Below are 21,074 nucleotides of genomic sequence, written 5' to 3' on the forward strand. Positions count from 1 at the left end.
CCATCTCGGGGAGTTTTTCCTTGCCACAGTCGCCAGTCGCCACCGGCTTGCTCATCAGGGACAAACTTACTCATAAAGAACATATTCATTTTTAATCACCGCATTATCTGTGTAAAGCTGCTTTGAGACAATGTTCATTGTTAAAAGCGCTATACAAATAAAAATGAATTGAATTGAATTGAATAAAGCAGTTCCAGCAACCTGAATGATCCAGTCAAAATTTCAGTGAAAGGACACCCAGCAGGCTTGTTTCATATAAATGCTTATAAATCAACACTGCTGTCTGCTGTCCCTGTACCTATGGGAAACAAAGATATACAGCCCCTGTTCCCCCTGACACCCCATGGCTTGCCACTACTTTGGATTGAAAGAGAGCACTAACTATTTCTCACACAGCTTCTTCCAAGTTCTACAGTTCCTTCATCTAATGGGAAAACGTTCAAATTTTCCTATCCATATCACAGATCTACAGCAAGAGACATCCCAGAATCTGACTGTCATAAGATCATAAAATTGAAAGAAAGTGAAGTTCAAGTCAAGCCGAGGAAAGTGAAACTGCACAGAAACCACCAGATGGACTCGCTCAGCGTGATTTCTGCCCTGCTTTGGCAGCTGCAGCTTATCTCTGTAGCGTGCGGCAGATATGCAGCGGCTGCTGGTTTTGTTCGCAACACTCACCGTGATTGAGGTCTTGTGCTCTGACTTCCTTGGAGACGTGGACACAGGGCTCTGAGGAGGAGAAGAAACATTATGCATCTTCAGCGTTTGTCATAAGAGGAATTCAGATTGCGGTGTAAAGTCCTTGTGACGTGTGTTTTGTTGAAGTTATCACAGCTATGATTTGCAAGAGGGCGAGATGTCATGAGAGTTTTCTGTGAGGAGTCATTTTCATCCTAATTAAATGATTCAGAAAAGGGTTTTTTTTTAATACGTCAAGCACTACATATTTACACCAACACAAAGATGTTGTATCGAATTGTATTAAATTATTGTAATATAAAGATTTTTACTCATCTATGATCTAAGTCTACATGGGGTTGACCCAGTGACTATTTATGTCTATAGGCAGTTCAGTTGAATACCGTATTTTCCGGACTATAAGCTGCTACTTTTTCCCACGCTTTGAACCCCCCGGCTTAAACAATGAAGCGGCTAATTTATGGATTTTTCCGGGGGTTTTTCCGGTTTCACAAACTTCAAGCCAAAAAACTGAGCCCCATAACATTAGACCAATGAAATTGCCGAACAGGTTCAGGTGAACCAATGAAACTCTTTATATTAAATCAGATGCGCTCCCGCTGAATCGGGCCGCAGCACATCATAAATATGGATGATGTTCCTCTGACGTTTGACCTGCCGCTCACTCAGACTGGCAACAGGAAATGCGAATCATTCGTCACGCTGAAAACAACCGGGCATGAAAAAACGCACTTCACCTGTGTTCTGAGCTGCACGGCATCGGGAGAAAAGATTCACCAATGGTGATTTTTAAACTCACGACGATGCCAAAAGAAAAAATCTTGAAAAAAATTGTCGTAAAAGGAAATATATATATATATATATATATATATATATATATATATATATATATATATATATATATATATATATATATATATATATATATATATTTTTTTTTTTTTTTTATCAAGCCTGTTAGTTTACTGCGTTTCCCCTTTCCATTCTCTTTTTATAGCATTCCGTCTACCACAATAGTAACTTATCTGTTTATTAAACGTGATTTACTGCGTTCAAATGCTTGTTTTTTTTATGTATAATGTATACTTCATTTATGCATATATAATTTAATAATTTACAAAATGAAATTAATTATATATTTTAGATGATTATATCTTCACAACTAAACAAAATGTCGGTGTATTTTTTTAACAAAGCAATGTTGTATTATTTTATCGATTTTTTTTAAGCATAGTTGTCAACTTGTCAACTGCCATCTTCAATTATCATTAAAACAATACAAATTTTGATTCACATAAACTGCTTAACCTTGCATATTCAAATGCTGTTTAATTTTACATTTTTTTGCAAAAAGAAACATTCCGGCATGAGTGAATTTGTTCAAGAAAAAAAAACCCATGCTCTCCTCAACAAGCAGACAGTATAAGCTTTATACATTGTCTAAATTTAGAATACTTAAACTAGTCCTTCACCTACTACACCTTTATACATAAATACCCTGAATTAGGGTTTTAAATCATTATAATAAGCAAAACATCTGATTGAAAAACAATTAAGTTTTCAATCTGATTAATCGATTATCAAAACAATTGTTAATTGCAGCCCTAGTAATGCGTTACTGTACTTAAGTAGCTTTTTTGCATATCTGCACTTTACTAAAATACTTTTAATTTAACTTCGTTCCTTTTTCATTTATAAGTGGATAAAATCTTAACTGGTCAAGGACACACCAAGCCACCAATCAGTGTAAAGCGCTCGCTTCTATTGATTGGTAGTGTCTATGTAGCATAAACATACAGTTCAGCATCAGTTCAACAGCAAGCAGAACATTTGAGAGGAAGAAATGTGGAAGAAACGACTGACTCAAACTCGCCACAACACCCGTGGCCTCATTTGCATGATTTTTTTTAAGTAGTTTAAAAAAAAGGTTTTGGGTCTGTGATCATTTAAATAGATATCAACCAGTGTTTGACTCATAAATATCATTCTGTCAATAGATTGTTGCGCTGAGAGTAACATTGGAGTCTCATTCATATAAACTGAGTTGATTAAGAGTCTTGTGACAAAAATAGTGCTTTGAATATGTACATTTGAAGGCAAATACTTTTGTACTTTTACTCAAGTGAAAGTTTAAAGAGAGCACATTTACTTTTGCTGGAGTCATATTTTACTTCTACTTTTACTCAAGTACATGGTTTGTGTACTTCATCCACTACAATCTACTATGGGTGCAATTAAAAAGCAAAAAAATGCTACATTATTACCAGGATTTCCATGGATGTTATGCTAATGCTAAATAGAGGGTGAGAGAAATTGGGAGTGGGAGGAAAAGGCGAGGCGTGTCATCTGTTACTAGTATAATCTGCATACAAATCAGGGGTTTAGATAGGCATTTCTTTAGTATGCTTCTTTAGTAGTGAATGTTTTTACTGTGTGTGTGTGTGTGTGTGTGTGTGTGTGTGTGTGTGTGTGTGTGTGTGTGTGTGTGTGTGTGTGTGCGCACGCGTGTGCACGCGTGTGTGGAAACAATTTCGTAATATTTCTAAAGCCTGAAGAAAGAGCACTTTGTTAAGCTTCTGCTCAAGCAGAGACGGATCGTGTTTATGAGGTTAAATAAAGAAGCAGATATCTTGCAGATCAATCCTACCTGTTGATTTGTGTTGGCCTTCTGTTTTGGTACATGTGACTGCTCAGTCTGATGCAATGGACCACTGCTACCATGAAATCCATTCACTGGAAACAGACACAGCGGAAGAAAGTGAGCTTGCTGAGCTCGGAAACAAGAAGCAGCTATTCATAACATCAGGTTGCGCTTGACGTTTGAAAAAAATTTATACAAAAGGTCGTGAATCGGTGATTGAATTTCCTGGATTTGGTTGCTAAAGAAAGATTGCAAAATGCATGTGCAGGCTACTGAAGGCATCACAATTCGAACCCAAACATCCCCAAAGTGTTGAGAAGCACTCTTTTTTTTATTTACTTAACATTTTCATCGCACCTCCCTGTGCTGCTTTCAATTTCAACCTCCTTGCCGGTATTTTTAGGAAAGAAAAGAAAGGAAATCTCATGTTGCGATTGTGCTTGAAACACACCGTTCTATTCTATTATAACAGAAGGCGGGTAGGCGCAAATGTCACCCTCTCAGGGGTCTTATTTAATTTTCAAAATCACCATATACACCCTTGCAATTCAGCAACCAGACATTTAGTCTTTTGATCAAATTTCAAAACATGATTCACAAGCGCTCTCTGGCAAAGTGTGTGTGCTGGTCCTCGTGCGCACTCATGCGAGTCAATAAGGACAACAATCCATGCTCAAGAGTGGCGAAGCCTCTAATAAGACACATCCTCATGTGGAAATGTCCTCATCCTGAACACATTTGCCATTTCCTTCCTCCATTTATATCGAGTGACACTGATCTCACAGAATGGTGGTTTAATTGCATTAGTTTCAGCACAGCATTTTTAATTGCTCGAAAACTAATTTAGCCCCGTACTATAGGGAAGGATAGCACTTCTTTCCTGTACTCCTCTACTCGATCCATACACTCAATGGTCACTTTATTGGGAACACTTCTAGACCTGCTCATTCAAGTCAGCCGATCATCATCGTCGTCTGCATTATTGGCATCATCATGTAGTTACAGTTCAAGATCGTTATATCATGCTCACAACAAACATGAGGGAAATGCAATCTTTGGCATGTTGCATTTGTCATCCCACCTTATGAAGATTTTGGACCTTTAAAGAATTAGATGCCGACCCGCAAACATCCCGAACCATCTAGAGACGTACCAGTGCCAATTGGATCCCACTTAATGTGAAGTTTGGACACTAGACCTCCTTGAGTGTTTAAAGGCTCTGGCATGGAGAAGCTGGTGAAGGATCTATGATGATCACAAATGTTGAGCTATTTCATGAGTTGCTCAGTAGCTCCTAGTTTTATAACCACAAATTACTGTAAAAAAATTGTTAAAAAAGATCATTACTTATAATCTTACACTTCAGTGCTCATGTTAGTTCTCACTCTCCAGTGTTCTGTATTGTGTAAAGACTATAATCATACACTTGATGTCACCCAAATGAGGATGGGTTCCCCTTTTGAGTCTGGTTCCTCTCAAGGTTTCTTCCTCATAACATCTAAGGGAGTTTTTCCTTGCCACAGTCGCCACGGCTGCTCATCAGGGATAAATGCACACCGTTCACCTTAACTGTTAAATTCTGTAAAGCTGCTTTGAGACAATGTCTGTTGTGAAAAGCGCTATAGAAATAAACTTGACTTGACTTGATGCCAGGTGGGCTGAGAGTTTGAGAAAATGCTGATTTCCTGGGTTTTCTATATATTTTTTATATACAAAGAATGGTGTAACAAATAATGACTTGTTGATGGCCAGAAGGGAACATCAGCAAGACTGGTTAGAATCAGTCTACAGCAAGGCCGGTTCTAGCCAATTATATTATAGTGGGCTGGTACAAATAATAAGTGGGCAATCAGTGGTAGTGGCTCCAACACCTAATTCACTTTTTTCCACAACTAATATTTATAACATTTGAAAAAAATCAAATTCAACTAAAACTGAACAATGATAATGAAAACAACTTTAACAGTATTTTATGTTAAACTCCATCAATCTTGTTTTTATTGGATCAGATAATTTCTCAAATCAAATTTAATCCTAATCAATTAATCAGACCTATTTTTAAACAAATTTCTTTCCACATTTATGGAACTTTTTCTATTATTTCATTATAAAGACAGTATCAGAACATTATAGCCACATTATAGGCCACTTTTCTTTTTCCGCCACAGTTTATCAAAAAATTTGATAATTTTTATTTTTTTGCTCACTTTATTTTAAGGGTTAATACTTTAGTTAATGAGATAATATTTAGTGAAATGGTGCATCATTATTTAAATAGCCAGGAGATGGGTCTGCTTTAGGGCACTAGTTGAGGACTGAGGAGGAGCAGTGCTTGTGGAAGGTAAGCTGAAATTAGCCATAGCCTCTGATGATTTTTTTAAGACTATAAGCAACCCTAGTGTTGTATGGATCTGTAGCAATGCTGCTGCTAGCACATCAAAGGCTAAGGCTAATTTCAGTTTACCCTTCACAAACACTGCTCCTCCTCAGTCCTTAAGAAGTCAAATTGTAACAGCAGTTATATAAAGTGTAGAAAAAAATTCTATGTTAATTAAAGGAGCATTAGTTAGCTGCTGCGCAACAATCACAAACTGAGAAAAGTAGACAAAACAGTATGGAGCTTGTAAGTGTGTCACTGAAAGCAGGGCTTTGTCTAGAATTGTTGAAGACCATTGTTCATCATCATTGTGCATGCTAGTATTTTCTGTGTTTTTTTTCCCTTTGGCTAAAATAATAAAATCGAACTTTGATTGGGTGGCCAAGATGCAAATTTGGGGGGGCTAAGCGGTCTACAGGACCTCAAATAAGCACCCTTTATGATCATGGCAAGCAGAAAAGCATCTCAGAATGCACAACACATTAAACCTCCTGTCAGGCAAGAAAAGGCTACACTGGCACAAGCTCACCAAAACTAGCCAAGAACTGCCAAGGCTGGGCTTTTGAGCACTTAACTGCTCCTCAAAATGGCTTTGGATGAGATCATCTGCCAAATGCAGGAAATGTAAATTAATCTCAATTTCTGCTGAGGCACATCGATTGTAGGGTCAGAATTCATCATCTACAGCATGAATCAATAAATCTGACCTGCCTTGTGTCAATAGTTCAGGCGAGCGCTGATGTACTGGTGTAAGGAATGTTTTCTTGGCAAACATGGGTCCATTATCAGCATTTAGGCCTCATTTAAATACAAAAGATGGTTGTTGCTGAGTATCTTGAGTATCGCTTTTTGCCCAATCATTAAATAATAGCTTCCCGCATTATGTCACAAAGCAAAAGTTTGCTTTGAATTGGTTACATAAACATGACTGCGTGTTTAATTAACTCCAATGACCTCTCCAGCCCTGCATCCTGAGCACCTTTGGGACGTTGTAGAACAGCAGTTCCTGAGAACAAATGTGCAGCTGTTAAATATGCAGCAATAATATGATGCAATCATGTAAACATGGACTGAAAAATGTTTCCAACAATGCTCGATGGTGGAAAGAACTGCTTCTAAGAATTAATGCTGTTCTGGGATTGTGTGGGGGTCAGAACGGGGCGAGGTTGGGGTTTTTATTGGTATGATGCTCTTAAATAAAGTACACTCATGTGAATCTGAACAAGTAAACCTATGCGTGGCTCAAGCGTTAGAGCTTTGTGAAAAATGATTCCCCACGAAGGCTATTAAAATGGCCAGGGAATCTTTCACTGAATCACTTCAGTGTAATCACACAACCAAAGAGTGACAAAGATTGCATCACGGTGCTGGCTCTATTTATGGCATCGTTCGGTAGACCGCAAGAAGATTTAGGGACCGGCAGTGTGGGTGAGTGTGCGTGGGAGGCTGTTGAATAATACGAACGAGAGGGAAAGAAGGTTAATACAATTCGCTACTTTCACAGCACATATTACACCACTAAGATCATAGAAATCATGCATTTATTCATGGAAATATGTAATGCCAAGAATTGTCAGACTTCATGAAAATGAGCTAAACTGAATATATATGAATAAAATGAATAAAACATGCAATGATGCTGTATATTGTAATATCTTTTTTTTTTTGGAGAAGCTTCCCCTGGAGTAAATAACATCCCTGAGCCTTGAGCCAAAACACTCATGTGGAACGGATTTAGGCCACGCCTCCATAAACTGTCCTGCTCAATTCACAATATGTGGTTTTTGAAACTCCAGAAACATGGCAGAATACTGATTTTATGCATGTTTGAGGTCATAAGATATACCTGTATTCGTCCCACAGTAAAGAAATCTCTGGGAAAATTTGAGGTCATTCGACAAACTTTTAAAGTTTTTAAGTTTTAGGCTTTTCTAATACATCATATTATGAATATTATGAAAATGTTTTCCATGCCTACAGACCACAAATTATAGATTTGGAAAGGGATTCAATTGGGAATGCGTCCTCTTTCTAACAGGAACTGGGTTTTTTTTTGCAAGTCAACACGCACTATATGGACAGTAAATTGTGGATCTGATGATAAGGTTATACTTTTTGAATATCCCAATCCACATTTAGTCCCCTTTACTGTTATAAAAACCGCCACTCTTCTAAGATGTTAGATTTTGGAGCGTGCCTGTGGAGATTTGTGCTCATTTATTAAAAAAAGGAGTTAGAAAAATGAAGTATTGATGTAGGGTGCAGAGGCCTGAGATGCACTTAGTGGTTTAATTAATCTCAAAGGTGTTCAATAGGGTTGGGGTCAGAGCTAAAAAGCAAGCCACTAAAGACCAGTGTTGTGCTATTTACTAAGAAATAGTAACTAGTTACAGTTACTAGTTACTTCATTTAAAAGTAACTTAATTACTTTGTTGATTACTTACACCAAAAAGTAATGCGTTACTGTTAAAAGTAAGTTCTTATTTACTTTTTTAAAGAACCTTCTTCAATGTTCCCATTTATGCCCTTTTATGCGTTATGGTCTCTACAAACACAAAACTGACTTAAACACAAAGTAATTTTTAAACACGATTTTATTAAAGTCAGACCAACACAAACTGAATATATCACAAGGATTTCTAAAATAAATAACAAAACAAGCTGAATAATATATTCAGAATCAAAAACTAAAGTGGCTTCTGCATCATAAAAGCTGTTGTGTTGAGCTCTTAAACATGTTCCTTTCACAGCTGAAGTATGAAAACTATCAACAATGTAGAACAGAACCCCGGGTTAGCTTCTAGCTACTAGCTTCGTCGAGGCGTGGAGTTTCTTGAGGTGCTGCTATTGCAGTAGATACGAGCTTTGAACCAGAAAGACACAGCTTACATTTGACTAAAAAGTTTTTGTCTTTATACTCAACTAAAGTGAAATAATGAGCATATTTCCACTTTGAGAAACTCGTCTTGCTCTCGCCTCGACTCGCCATTACTGCCGCACAGACCTGAATAAACGGAGACACGCCCACAGTGCGTCTTCTTCGTGTTTACAGTGGTTCATCCACCAATCCTACAATGCGTCTCTGCTGTAAACAGGTTAGACTGTAGTCTACACTTCAGCCAAAATTTATTCATTTTATAAAAGTAACGGGTAACGCACCATACGCTAACGGTAACGAAACTACTTTATTTAAAAATTAATGCGTTACAGTATTAGTTACTGTCAAAAGTAACTGCGTTACAGTAACGTGTTACTGCCCAACACTGCTCAAGACCTTCCATTCCAAACCCATATGAACAATAACTTCATGAAGCTGGCTTTGTGCACAAGGGCACAAGGTTTTGGGTCTCATGGTTCAAGCGAAGGGAACCTTTTAATGCTACCATGTCCGAAGACATCCTATACAATTGTGTGCCTCCAACTTTGTGTTAAGTTTGGGGAAGAACCACATATGGTTCAGCAGTGATGAATTTTATAAAACACACATGTTAATATGTTAATATTGCCACATACTTATTAAAGGGAAAATAGTTTAATGTCAACGGAAACTTTTTATAAGCAGTATCCTTATTGGAGTGTAATTATGTAGTCATTGTGCACAATTCTTTTTAGCCATTTGTTAGCTGATTAGAGTATAACCCTGACTGCAGTGTCTTGTTCTAAATGGCAAAGGAATCACCAGCTACTGAAAAAGCTGGTAGGGTTCACAACATGACTCAACTTTTACCACAGGAAATGTGTTATTAAAGGGTTTATGTGCAAAGAAGTGCTATGTAAAAGACAGAAATACCCCTGCCTACGACGTTTCCTTTCACAGCAAATTTGCCACCAGAGCTTCAGAGTCAAACTTTATTAAATGAAAACTGGCTAAAATGTTAGAAACGAATTAAATCATCTGCTCGCAAATGTAGGCACTAACATAAAAAACATTTTGTAAGGAAAGCAGAATTACCTGTTGGTAAGGAATTTTTGTGCCGCAGTAATGTTCTGGGTGTTCCAGGGACACTGGAAGGCTTTTCCCATGTTGTCTCTGCAAAAGAATAGGAGAATGGTAGAATGTTTACAAGAAATTACATCAACTACACAGTTGTGAGTGCTGTGCTGGACCTGAATGCCTGAATGATACACAAGTACAGTAATATAATATAAAGTATAGTAAAAGCAATCTGGATAATGTAAACCCCTTTGAAAAAATGGTTATTGGAGCTTTAATTGACCGTAGTTGTGATGAATCCTGAATTCAGTTGCACGTATTTAGGGATTGACTTGCAAAATAAATTATATATTTATTCTAGTTAACACTGGCTTAGATATCTCCAGTCGACAAACTGAACACTAGGAGGACTGATAATGTTATCTACACGGCTTTGCTGAAAAAAAGCCTTTTCAGCGCTCGCCAAAAGAGAAAGCACAGCTAAAGCCATTGGTTTAGCATGAATAACATGGATGGGGAAATGATTTCTCAATGTAAGCTCACGATCTTTCAGAAATGATTGACTGTGTCATCAGAGGGCATTCATCATACGACTTTTTCCCCCCTCCACTTCTCGGTAATGAGGCAATCGATATTATGAAAGGCATCAGCTAAACCGACGATGATAATGTCATTGCCTGCAGACTGCTAATGTAGAGAAGACATGTTTCCTTCTCATTGCCGTCAACAATGTTATGCAACTCTAATTAGCATGTCAACGATGCCGCTCTGATTAGGTTTATTCTGTCTGTTAATGCACGACCGATCCTAAATCGCTTCTCTCGTCACTTTCATCTGTCTGCCTTGAATATCAATGGGCCATTTTAGATACTGTGGGTATTCATCATCGTGAAAATCGAAGCGTTGAAAAGACTAAAGTCGATGCTGAATCAGTCAGTGTCTGGAAAATGTAATGAAAGTCTAAAAAAATAAATATGCACGCGTATCATTTAATAATCTGTGACTCCAAACTGGTTACCAAGCAACAAGCATCTGCGCTAAACATAAATCAAATGATCTCGTTCATACAAACATCCTGCGCCAAGATGGCTAAGATTCCGCCTCAACGTCCTTCGATTTTCTCTCTCTTTATTTAATAGAATTATTTGCTAGAACAACAGAGAGGATATCGCATACTTCTGGTCCATAATGAGGATAAGGAATATGCTGTGAATATTGCCCTAGTTATGTCTAGGCAAAGTCTGAAGTCCATCTTTTATTTATTGCCATCTGTAACAGCATTGGCTTTGGTGCCTGCTGTTCCTGCCTGACAGTTTACCCAAATGCGTAACCTTCATTTTTCATTGATCATAACCAATTTGACCGTATGACATTTTCCCATTAAAAAGGTGTCATTTACACTGGCATTTGTTCACGACTAGGGGATTCAAATAGCAGCTTACGTATTCATGCAGGAGAAAAAACTTTTCAACTGAATTCATTCGTCAAGTTTTATTATTAAATATTTCTCAAAGATTTATTTGACCAATGTGTGTATATGATCAGTCTCTTGCTAGGAAAAATTGCATCCAATACCAATACTGCTGTATGTTGTCATATAGTGTATAAACAGATGATGTGAACTGGCACACAAACTTGTGATTTATCCTCCCTATAAAAAAAAAAGCACTGTGAAAATGTCAAGAAGAGGAACTAAGGCAGTTTTCTATCATACACATGACACTGTAAAGCATTTGAAGCATAGGATTAAGCAATGTTTTCTTAGCTAGCTGCATAAAACAAACCTTGCATAATACAAAATGAGTGAAAGTACCAACTTTTACACCTTATATTGTCATTGACAACAAGGCATAATTTTAAATAATGCTATAAAGAATGCGCCTGATTCCCTGATACTCATTTTGCTATTCGATCTGGTATCAGAATCTACAATATAGGTGTTGAAAAACATACTATATTAAGGAAAATTCTCTATATACTATATATAGGTAAAAACAGCATTAGCATGACTGATCACGAGTCTCCTCAATGGTGGATTTTATTTTTCCTGTACCACTATAGTGTTTGTCCAATACAGGTGTGTTATTAGAGGATGGGTATAACCAGTAGGTCAAAAAAACACTGAACCAGAAAGCTGCTACTAAGAACAGGAAGGAAACCACATACACCCCCCATATTTGTCATATCACCGTGGTAACCGAACAACAAAACACAATGTGAGGAAAGCTAACATGAGACCTTTAAAAAAGTGTTAAAAAACTTCGGTTTTGGTACATAATGGTTCACTCCGCTAGTTCACGGATTCCTCAACTGCGAGCCTTGTGACGGTCATGTCTTTAAGCTGTGATGGAACACAGACTAAACAGATTAAAAATGGAGGCAATTTATAGTCTGTGCGTTCCAGTACATTAGTGTGTGTGTGTGTTTGTGTGTGGGGGGAGGGATGGGTAATTTGACTGACAAGATTCTTGTTTACATGCTAAAAAGTTGAGTGAGAACTGGAAGTAACTTTATACAGACCAGCTGCCTTAATTGCTTTGAAACTGAGAGTGGTTTACAGTTTTTAGCTGTCAAGAAACTCATGCCATGTCAAAGCAACCTTATATTAAGAGCTACTATTCTCTAAGCTCTTTGTTATTGAGTGTTCTGGCTTATCCAGTCACTAAATCCCCTTTAAATCCAATCATAACAACTTTGATGGTAGTCGCATGTGTTTATCTTCTGTATAACTACCAAAACCTGGCATTATTATTTGCTCTTTCACAGATTCTGATTTAAAATGTCCTTAACAATGCATTGTTGTGTTTCAAGTAGCAATATAGTGAATACTTGCTTGCACTTAGGGAGAAAATTTCCAGATACCTCATAAATGTAGGTAGCAGCAGATGCTCCTTGCCATGCTACCTTGTACAGTAGCCAGCTAGCTGGTCTATCCCAGCAGCAAATATTGCTAAGATTAGCAAAGGTTCGTTTGTTAGCTAATATATTCTTAAAAAATAGGATACATTGCAGACCGAGGTGTGAAGAGTCAGTAGCTTGTGTTCTTTCAAATGCTTTGAGGCATGCACTGTATAGGATGCATGTGTACATGTATATATACTATAATAGTGTTAGTGTTAAGATGATTCTCACACTGATTCACACACATTCCTTTGTCTGTTTAGTGTCTATAGAATATTTACGATGTTTGTATGTAAGGTATACAGGGAGTCTTTATCTGGGCTCACACATCTCCGGCTAGTATATCTTCTTATCTATACGGAAAACCTCTCCAAGAATTAAGTTTCCTTTGGGCATGATAAAAATCTAACAAATAGTCACAGCCTATTGTATTGACTAAAGTACTATTTAATCTTTTTCACAGTAAGTTGAGTCATTTTTGCCATGTTTCACATCCAGTTATCTTTGTGCTGTGCAGAATTTCCGTGCCTGAAATGGTGACCACATTAGAAAAAGCATGAAATTGACACACTAGGAGCTCATTCACAGACTCGTATTACTCAGTTTGAGCAACGCATATTTGGTCATTTTAAAATTTCCACATATTGCTTGAATAGATGCTAAAATGACAAACTATTAATGTGAAAATGGAAAGTCAATAGTGCAAATTATAGCCTGACTAATTCTGTTTTCAGTCCAGATCCTCATTTAGTCATCCTGAGAATGCACAGACGGATGCCTGGTGGGTGAAGAACCAGGGCGTAGTACAGTCCGGTGAGAGACAGACACAAAGCTGATTGTTTCGAAGTGATGTGTGGAGACAATCAGAGATATCATGAACGAGCCTCTGATCTAATGACACCGACCTGTACCAGCCTCACACAAGCATTAGCATTGACATAAGCAGGCCAGTTGTGAATGACTGACTTCAGCACATACAACTTGAACTTAAACTAAGAAATCTTAATTCAATAAATGCACTATAAAAGAATGCATGTATAGTGTTTCTGCCTCATAGTAGCAAGATCCTTGGGTTGATCCTGAGAAGCACAGAAAATTGTTTATGTACAGGTTGTCTTTATGTTTATTTAAGCTATTGTCCCACCTCACAAAAATATACTGATTAAATAATAAAATAAAGAATGCAAAATTCCAAGGTTTTCCTTTGTGGTGAATTTCAAACTAACCTGAGTCCTTACTAAACATTAATTGCAGAATTCTAGTGACTGTATTGTTAACCTGTTAATACATTCAGAGGTGCTTACCGTTGTTGACAGTGTTGACGTAGTACTTCTGTCCATCTGGTGAAATGTAACACTTCCAGTCTTTGGGCAATGGGTTTTGGCAAATGTCCTCACCAGGCAGCATGCTCAAGGAGGCAGATTTCTGCACGAAAAAGTTAGATATGTTTTTGTTTTGGTGTAAAACATCTAAGTTATATACATATATACAGCATTTGGAAGATGCCCTTAACCTGAGTGACTTATCTCATTTTATAAAATTGAGTCCTTGATGGTTATTGGCATTGCTCAAGAGCCCATCAATGTCATCTTGGTGGTACTGGGACTTCTGAGCTACCACATTCAGTATCTTTTATATCCATTAATATGGTAAGCTATGGAGTTCTCTTTACTTGACCGCCACTCAGTACAGCTGAGAATGATTTCACATGAACAGCCTAAAGATCCTGAGTCTGGTTCTTCTCAAGGTTCTCATCCTCATCCTCATTTTAGGAGGTTTTTCCTTGCAATTGTCAATGGCTCACTCATTTGGGATTAGTTGCCACTGGCTTGCACATTGTGGAAGTGGTAGCTCAGTGGTTGAGCCTATGGATTACTATTTAAAAATGTCGGGCAGTTCAAACCTCAGTATTGCCAAGCTACCACTCTGGGCTCTTAAGCAAGGAAACCTCTGTGCTCCAGGGGTGCTATATAATGGCTGACCTTGTACTCTGACCCCAGCTTCCTAGCATTGCTGGGATAGGCAAATAAATAAATTTTCTGTAATGTGCATGTGTATAGTATAAAGCATCTCCAAAGCTTATAGGGACTAACCTATGAATTTACATTCCTAACCTATTTATATATGTAGGACTGTTTAGGAAATTTCCAAGGTTTTTTTCTCAGTAATGTGGACTGTTGAACAAAACTATAACAATTTAACTAGAATGGTAAAACCCAATCACATTCAGTCATTCATGAAATGTAGCACGGTCTGGAATTCCCTAACTGCAGTTATCTGTTGTCTGGATTCGGCCCCTGTGAAACCTCACTGCCTTCAGCTGTGGCGTTTAACCAATGTTTTTTAAAAGCTTAGCTCATAGAGGCTTTCTCATCGGTAATTTTCCCCAGTCAGGAATGCTGGGAATGTGGGAGGAATGGACTCCGGTGTAAAATACCACACATAAATTACATTTATAGCATCCATAGGGAGAGATATACATGGCCTGGGTTAGGGAGTGTGAATGTAGAACTGGTTTTTAAATATTATTTTCTCTTATTTTAAATATTTATACAAATTTGAAATGTCTTAATTGCTCTTGCGAGCAAATTGTTATATCTGTAATGTTTTAGAAAACCAAGCCAAATTCCCTTTCCTTGTCAATGACTGCACACAAGTGAGAGTTCAGCAGCCCAAGTTAAAATTAATGTTCTAGTAGCAAAACAAATGACTCAAAACTCTTAGCTGTGACGTAAGTTTCTATTTCCCTTTGATAAATCATTAAAGTTACTGGCCCATGTCTTCTCCAATGGTCTTCCTTATGTAAAAAAACAAACAAAAAAGGAAATTAGCTAATTCATGCTCGAAATGGTGCGGGAAGTCACCAGATAACATAAGAGTCTAATTTCCGTATTTACTGAATCATCATGATGGTTTGCATAACAGAAGGTGTTACATAATGGATAACGATTTTTAAAAGAAAGTTAAAATAAGTCTTAAGCAGAATAGAAGTTTTAGATGAAACATTTCACTTGTATTACCAGAGTTTCAAATGTTTCAAAAGGTATGAATGGGCCAAATTATAGTGGTTAGACAGAGACCACTCTATGCACCTTTAAGGATTGATTTGGACTGTAATAAATATCAACAATAATATCAACCTGTTACAAGGGCTCAGGACCATATGGTTGCAGGAACAATTTTGGAATTAAGAACCTATCACTGCACACCTCAGCAATAATGGAACTGCAATGAATTGACATATGAATGGAATAAAAGGACATTTGGTACCACTCAGGTTTCTTCCTTATGCCATCTCAGGGAATGTTTTCTTGCCAAAGCCACCAGTGACTGAGGCATCAGGGATAAACATCAGGGATACATTTATAATGATAAGAAATGAAATGTATAGGCAATAAAACTTGAGGCAATGTACATTGTTTAAAGCGCTACACAAATAAAAATGAATTGATCCTAATTTATTTAGTTGCTGGTGATCAAGGTTTATTTGATTTGAACACTGGTGGTCATGGATTAGTTGAGACAATGTTGATTAGATTATTCAAAAGCAGGAGAGTCTTCAACATTTACTTACATTACTGGGGAAAAAAATTAAATTGCTGATGGGGTCTTAAGTTCGCCAAATCTAGAGATGAAGTCACTACGCAGCCAACAGTGATTCAGCCTCAATTCGGATAAAAGATTCAACTAACTAAATAAATGTAAAGTAACTGAAACTAGACACAAAATCATCCTCAGAATCAGAAAACTGCAGACAACAAACTTAAAGATCTTCTGCCTTTGGATTGCCCATGCTATAGATTTCATGTGTGTAAAGCCTTAGCCACCCATGCAGTGGCTCATCTTCCAACAACTGATCCGAATCCAAATCTAAATCCATTCGGACCTTCCTGGATAGTCCTGACATGTGAGGCGGTTGTTAAGGGAAGGAGAGACAAAGACACAAATAACTTAATGTCACAATGTCTCCTCCTTTCTTAGCTTGTATCCTGTGAGAATGGACTTGAGAATCCTGATAAACTCTTATTTTATCTACTGAAAAGGACACACAGTTCCCACACCCAGGGCTGGAAAAAAATATATATTTCAAAAGCTTTTCCTTGCATTCCACTGCTGTCCTGCTGGGAAAGTCAGCAATAAACTGTCAGGGGAAAGAATACTTCAAATACCTGAGGCGAAAATAAGCTATACCTTTGATCTTTCCATTTTTAAAGATAGAACACAACGTTATTATTAACAGGATTTCTATGGAAACAAAGTAGTGTCTCTGACAGGGGAGTGTTTGTGGTCACTCATAGATAACCTCATAGACTCTCTATACACATAAGTATGCAGTATTAAAAATATATATATACAAAAACCAACACTTTTGTATTAAGATTTACGGTATTTTATAAAAATTATTGCTATATACATACTATATGGCAAAAATATTGGGACACCTGACTTTCCCAGCCTTATGTGGTTCTTTCCCAAATTCACAATTATAAAGGGTGTCTTTGGATGCGTTAGTATGAAACATTCCCTTCACTTGAACTAGGAGACCCAAACTTGTTTCAGCATGACAATGCCCCTGTGTACAAAGCCAGGTCCATGAAGCTATGGTTTGATAAGTTTAAAGTAGGAAATCTTGAGTCTTCGGCACAAGAGCACTCCATGAATACAAGCTTTGTATGGGTTTGGAGTGAAAGATCTCCTGCTATAGAGCTCTGACCTCAACACTATTGAACACCTTTGGAATGAACTAGACCACTGACTGACACCCTTGTGTCTAGATGAGCCCAAGTCTCCACAAGCACACTGCAAAATCTAGTGGAACATCTTCCCAGAAGAGTGGAAGGAATCATAATAGCAAATTAGAACTATAAGAATTAATCGAAAATATGTTTTTGCCTCTCAGCTGTTTTACTGCTATCTGTCTAATCCAGAGTCGTATCACGCCAAACAAAAAGTTCCAACAGAGATATAAAGAAAAAAAAAAAAATTCCTTACGCCGCATTCTGGTTCCTCATGCCTGAGTGACTCACTGTTTCCTCAGCCAAAAAAGAGATATGTTAACATAAACTGTGTACATGACACATGATGTTCCATGACATCCACACAAAAAGACTGTGTATGGGTCAAGCAGGATGAAGAGCTCAGCAGCAATTAAATAACGATGCACAAGCGAGTACATGGATGTGCCAAAGTTCAGCCGATTATTTCAACAATGTCTTTCTCAAAGTATTTTTTATCAAAGTAAACCGTTCCCATAGAAACCACATCTGCAGTGTTATCATGCAACTATCTGAATACTCGATGCTGATTGGCTGGAGGGGCTGGGTTCAATCCGTTGTTCTATATTAATGTGCTGCTGTAACTAATGTAACTGTAACCATAGTAACATACAGAGAAACAAACTGAAAACATTTGTAAACATTTCCTAGTCACTTTACTGAGGTAAACGGATGATTTTTGCATGTTGTTTAACATATATGGTGAATATGACAATTTTCTGAAAGGGCTAAAGGGTGGAACTGACAAAACATAGCAAAAAACATTAAAATTAGTCATCTAATGAAAAACAGGATAAGAGGTGAACATCAACAGCTTCATTATTAGTAGACAAGCAGGACATAATTCACACAAACATAATCTCTCTGTCTCACTCTGACCCTCTCTAACAACTATTAAGACATATTTATTTAAATACATGTAATCTTATCACACTACTTTATCTCTGTGTATGATTTCAAGCACTCGGAATTTAAATGGACAAATATTAAACACAATTTTTTCCACACAGTCAGTTTTGCACTACAGATATCAATGAAATGCTTTAATTTTTCACTTAAGGCAAGTTGCTATAGTATATATATAGATATATTGCTATAGTATATATATATATATATATATATATATATATATATATATATATATATATATATATATATATATATATATATATATATATATATAGGGTAATCCATGGCTAGGTGTTTGGTACATGATCCCAATGGACTCCACAAAGGAAACCAGCCTTCTCTGTATCATCCCTTATCTCTGTTTGCCACATAAAATCACACCTCCCAGTTAAAAACTTTTACTATAATAGTCTTAGGGAAATTATTATCATGGCCATGCATTCCGCTAATTTCAATGGAAACACTTTTAATGAAAATGCTAAATTCACGGTACGGTACGTACCTTGTTTTTGAATCAATAAATCGGTTTAATTCGGTTTAATTTCGCTACAGTTGGTGAAAGAAATGCAAAACATAAAATTGTTTCTCGTTTTAATAAAGCAGCCTAATTGAATTAACATTTGTGATCAACATTTGGACAGTTTACATTTTTAAAACAAATTTAAATGCCTACTAGGTTCAATAATATAATAAAATAAGAGTTTCCAATTTTTTCTAAAAAGTAAAAAATTTAATAAAATAGAATGCAATATACTTTTTATATATTATTATATTTATATTGTGATTAATTAATTATTCAATTAAAATGGCAAAATTTAAATGGATTAAAGGATATATAAATATATATATATATATATATATATATATATATATATATATATATATATATATATATATATATATATATATATATATATAAAAAACACCTGACATGTACACCTGACTGTAAAACTGGTAGATGCTCTTGAACATCCAATTCCAAATGTATTTCTTCCATTTGCTTTTATAATAACCTCCACTGTTCTCTAAAGATGTTCCACTACATTTTGGAGTTTGCCTGTGGAGATTTGTACTCATTCAGCCACAATGACATTAGTGAAGTCAGATACTTACACTGGCGATCAAAATTAGAGAACAATTTATAAACAATTGAACAGTTCTGAAATAATGTCATCTTCACTGCTCAACAGTTGAGGGAGTTTTTGTCTTGTCTATACCATGCTACCAGAACACCTTTTCCACAAAATAACTAAGGCATTTCAACAAAAAACATTATTTTGCAGAAAACACACTGATCAAAATTAGAGAACACTTTCAAATACCGCCCAGTTATTGGTGTTAATCTGGTACCTGCTGCTAATTTCCTTGATTATCTGTCAACCCCTATTTAACTGGCAGCCTAAATTCCAGTTTCACTGACTCTGCAAGATGGTGGGCCGTTCTAAAGTGACTGAAAGTCTCCGGCAGCAGGTTGTCCAGATGAAGGCCAAAGGGATGAACCTATCAGCCATATCAAGACAAGTTGGTCGTTCCAAATCTGTGATTTCAAGAATATTGAATCTTTACAACATCACAGACTCATTCAAGTCCGCCAAGAAGGCTGGTAGTCCACGGAAGACAAATACAAGAGAGGACAGGATACTGCGGAGGATCTCAATGGGCTTCGTTTCCACACTGCAGCTGGAATTACTCACCAGTTCAGCGCTGAACAGGGTAAGGATCTGTCTCATCATACAGTGTCTCGACGTTTAAGAGCATTTGGACTGAAAGCCCACTCTGCAGTGACCAAACCTCTCATTAGCAGAAAGAATCAAAAGGCTAGACTAAGCTTTGCTGAGGAACAGAGTGTGGACAGAGGAGAAGTGGTCCAAAGTTCACTTTAGTGATGAAAGCAAGTTTAATTTATTTGGGTCCAATGGGAAACATTATGTTCGGCGACAAACTGGAGAAAGACTGAACCCAAAGTGTGTAAAGAAGTCAGTGAAAAGTGGAGGAGGAAGTATCATGGTTTGGGGCATGTTTTCTGCAGCAGGAGTTGGGCCTCTTATACAGCTACATGGCAGAGTAAATGCAAATGTTTATCAGAACCTTCTTCAACAACATATGGTTCCTTCCCTGCGTTCATCACCCAATCAGCCCGCAGTGTTCATGCAGGACAACGCTCCATGTCACACAGCAAAACGGGTAAAGCAGTTTCTTGAAACTAAAAACATTGAAATAATGACATGGCCTGCCCAGAGTCCTGATCTCAACCCAATAGAGAACCTCTGGAAAATACTTGGCGGCAAAGTTATGGCCAAGAAACCCACTACAGTCACCGAACTGTGAAGGAGACTGGAAGAAGAGTGGATCAAAATCACACCAGAGCAGTGTGAGAGACTAGTGCTGTCCTGTGGCTGCAGATGTGCTGAAGTCATTCAGAGCAGAGGCCTGTACAATTCCTACTAATTGCTGACTGTAGTAACCTTCAGAGAATTTTGTTGCAATCTTTTTCCATGCTACAGTCATTTTTGTTCTCTAATTTTGATCAGTGTGTTTTCTGCAAAATAATGTATTTTTTTTAAATGCCTTAGTTATTTTGTGGAAAAGGTGTTCTGGTAGCATGGTATAGACAGGACAAAAACCCCTTTAACTGTTGAGCAGTGAAGATGACATTATTTCAGAACTGTTCAATTGTTTATAAATTGTTCTCTAATTTTGATCGCCAGTGTATGTAGGGTTAAGAGGCCAATTCATCCGAAATGTTGAGGCATTGTCATGCTGTAACAGGTTTCGGTGAAAAAAAGACATCTTATACAACTGTTTGCCTCCAATCATTCAAGTAATAACTACATAGAC

At 37.1% G+C, this 21,074-nt stretch overlaps 1 protein-coding gene across 2 annotated transcripts in view; it reads right to left on the bottom strand.

Annotated features, from left to right (window-relative positions):
• Positions 1-21,074, bottom strand: part of gas7b (growth arrest-specific 7b) — a 56,943-nt gene that overhangs the window by 29,690 nt on the left and 6,179 nt on the right. For both annotated transcript variants that reach the window (XM_083556979.1, XM_083556980.1), the window contains exons 2-5: positions 13,857-13,977; positions 9,670-9,747; positions 3,347-3,432; positions 679-729 (exon numbers count right to left, since the gene is read on the bottom strand). In XM_083556979.1, the coding sequence (XP_083413105.1) occupies positions 679-729; positions 3,347-3,432; positions 9,670-9,747; positions 13,857-13,977 (336 nt within the window). The remainder of the gene's footprint in view (positions 1-678; positions 730-3,346; positions 3,433-9,669; positions 9,748-13,856; positions 13,978-21,074) is intronic.

The sequence above is a fragment of the Silurus aristotelis genome, assembly GCF_946808225.1.
Source record: "Silurus aristotelis genome assembly, chromosome: 12".
NCBI classification, from domain to species: domain Eukaryota; kingdom Metazoa; phylum Chordata; class Actinopteri; order Siluriformes; family Siluridae; genus Silurus; species Silurus aristotelis.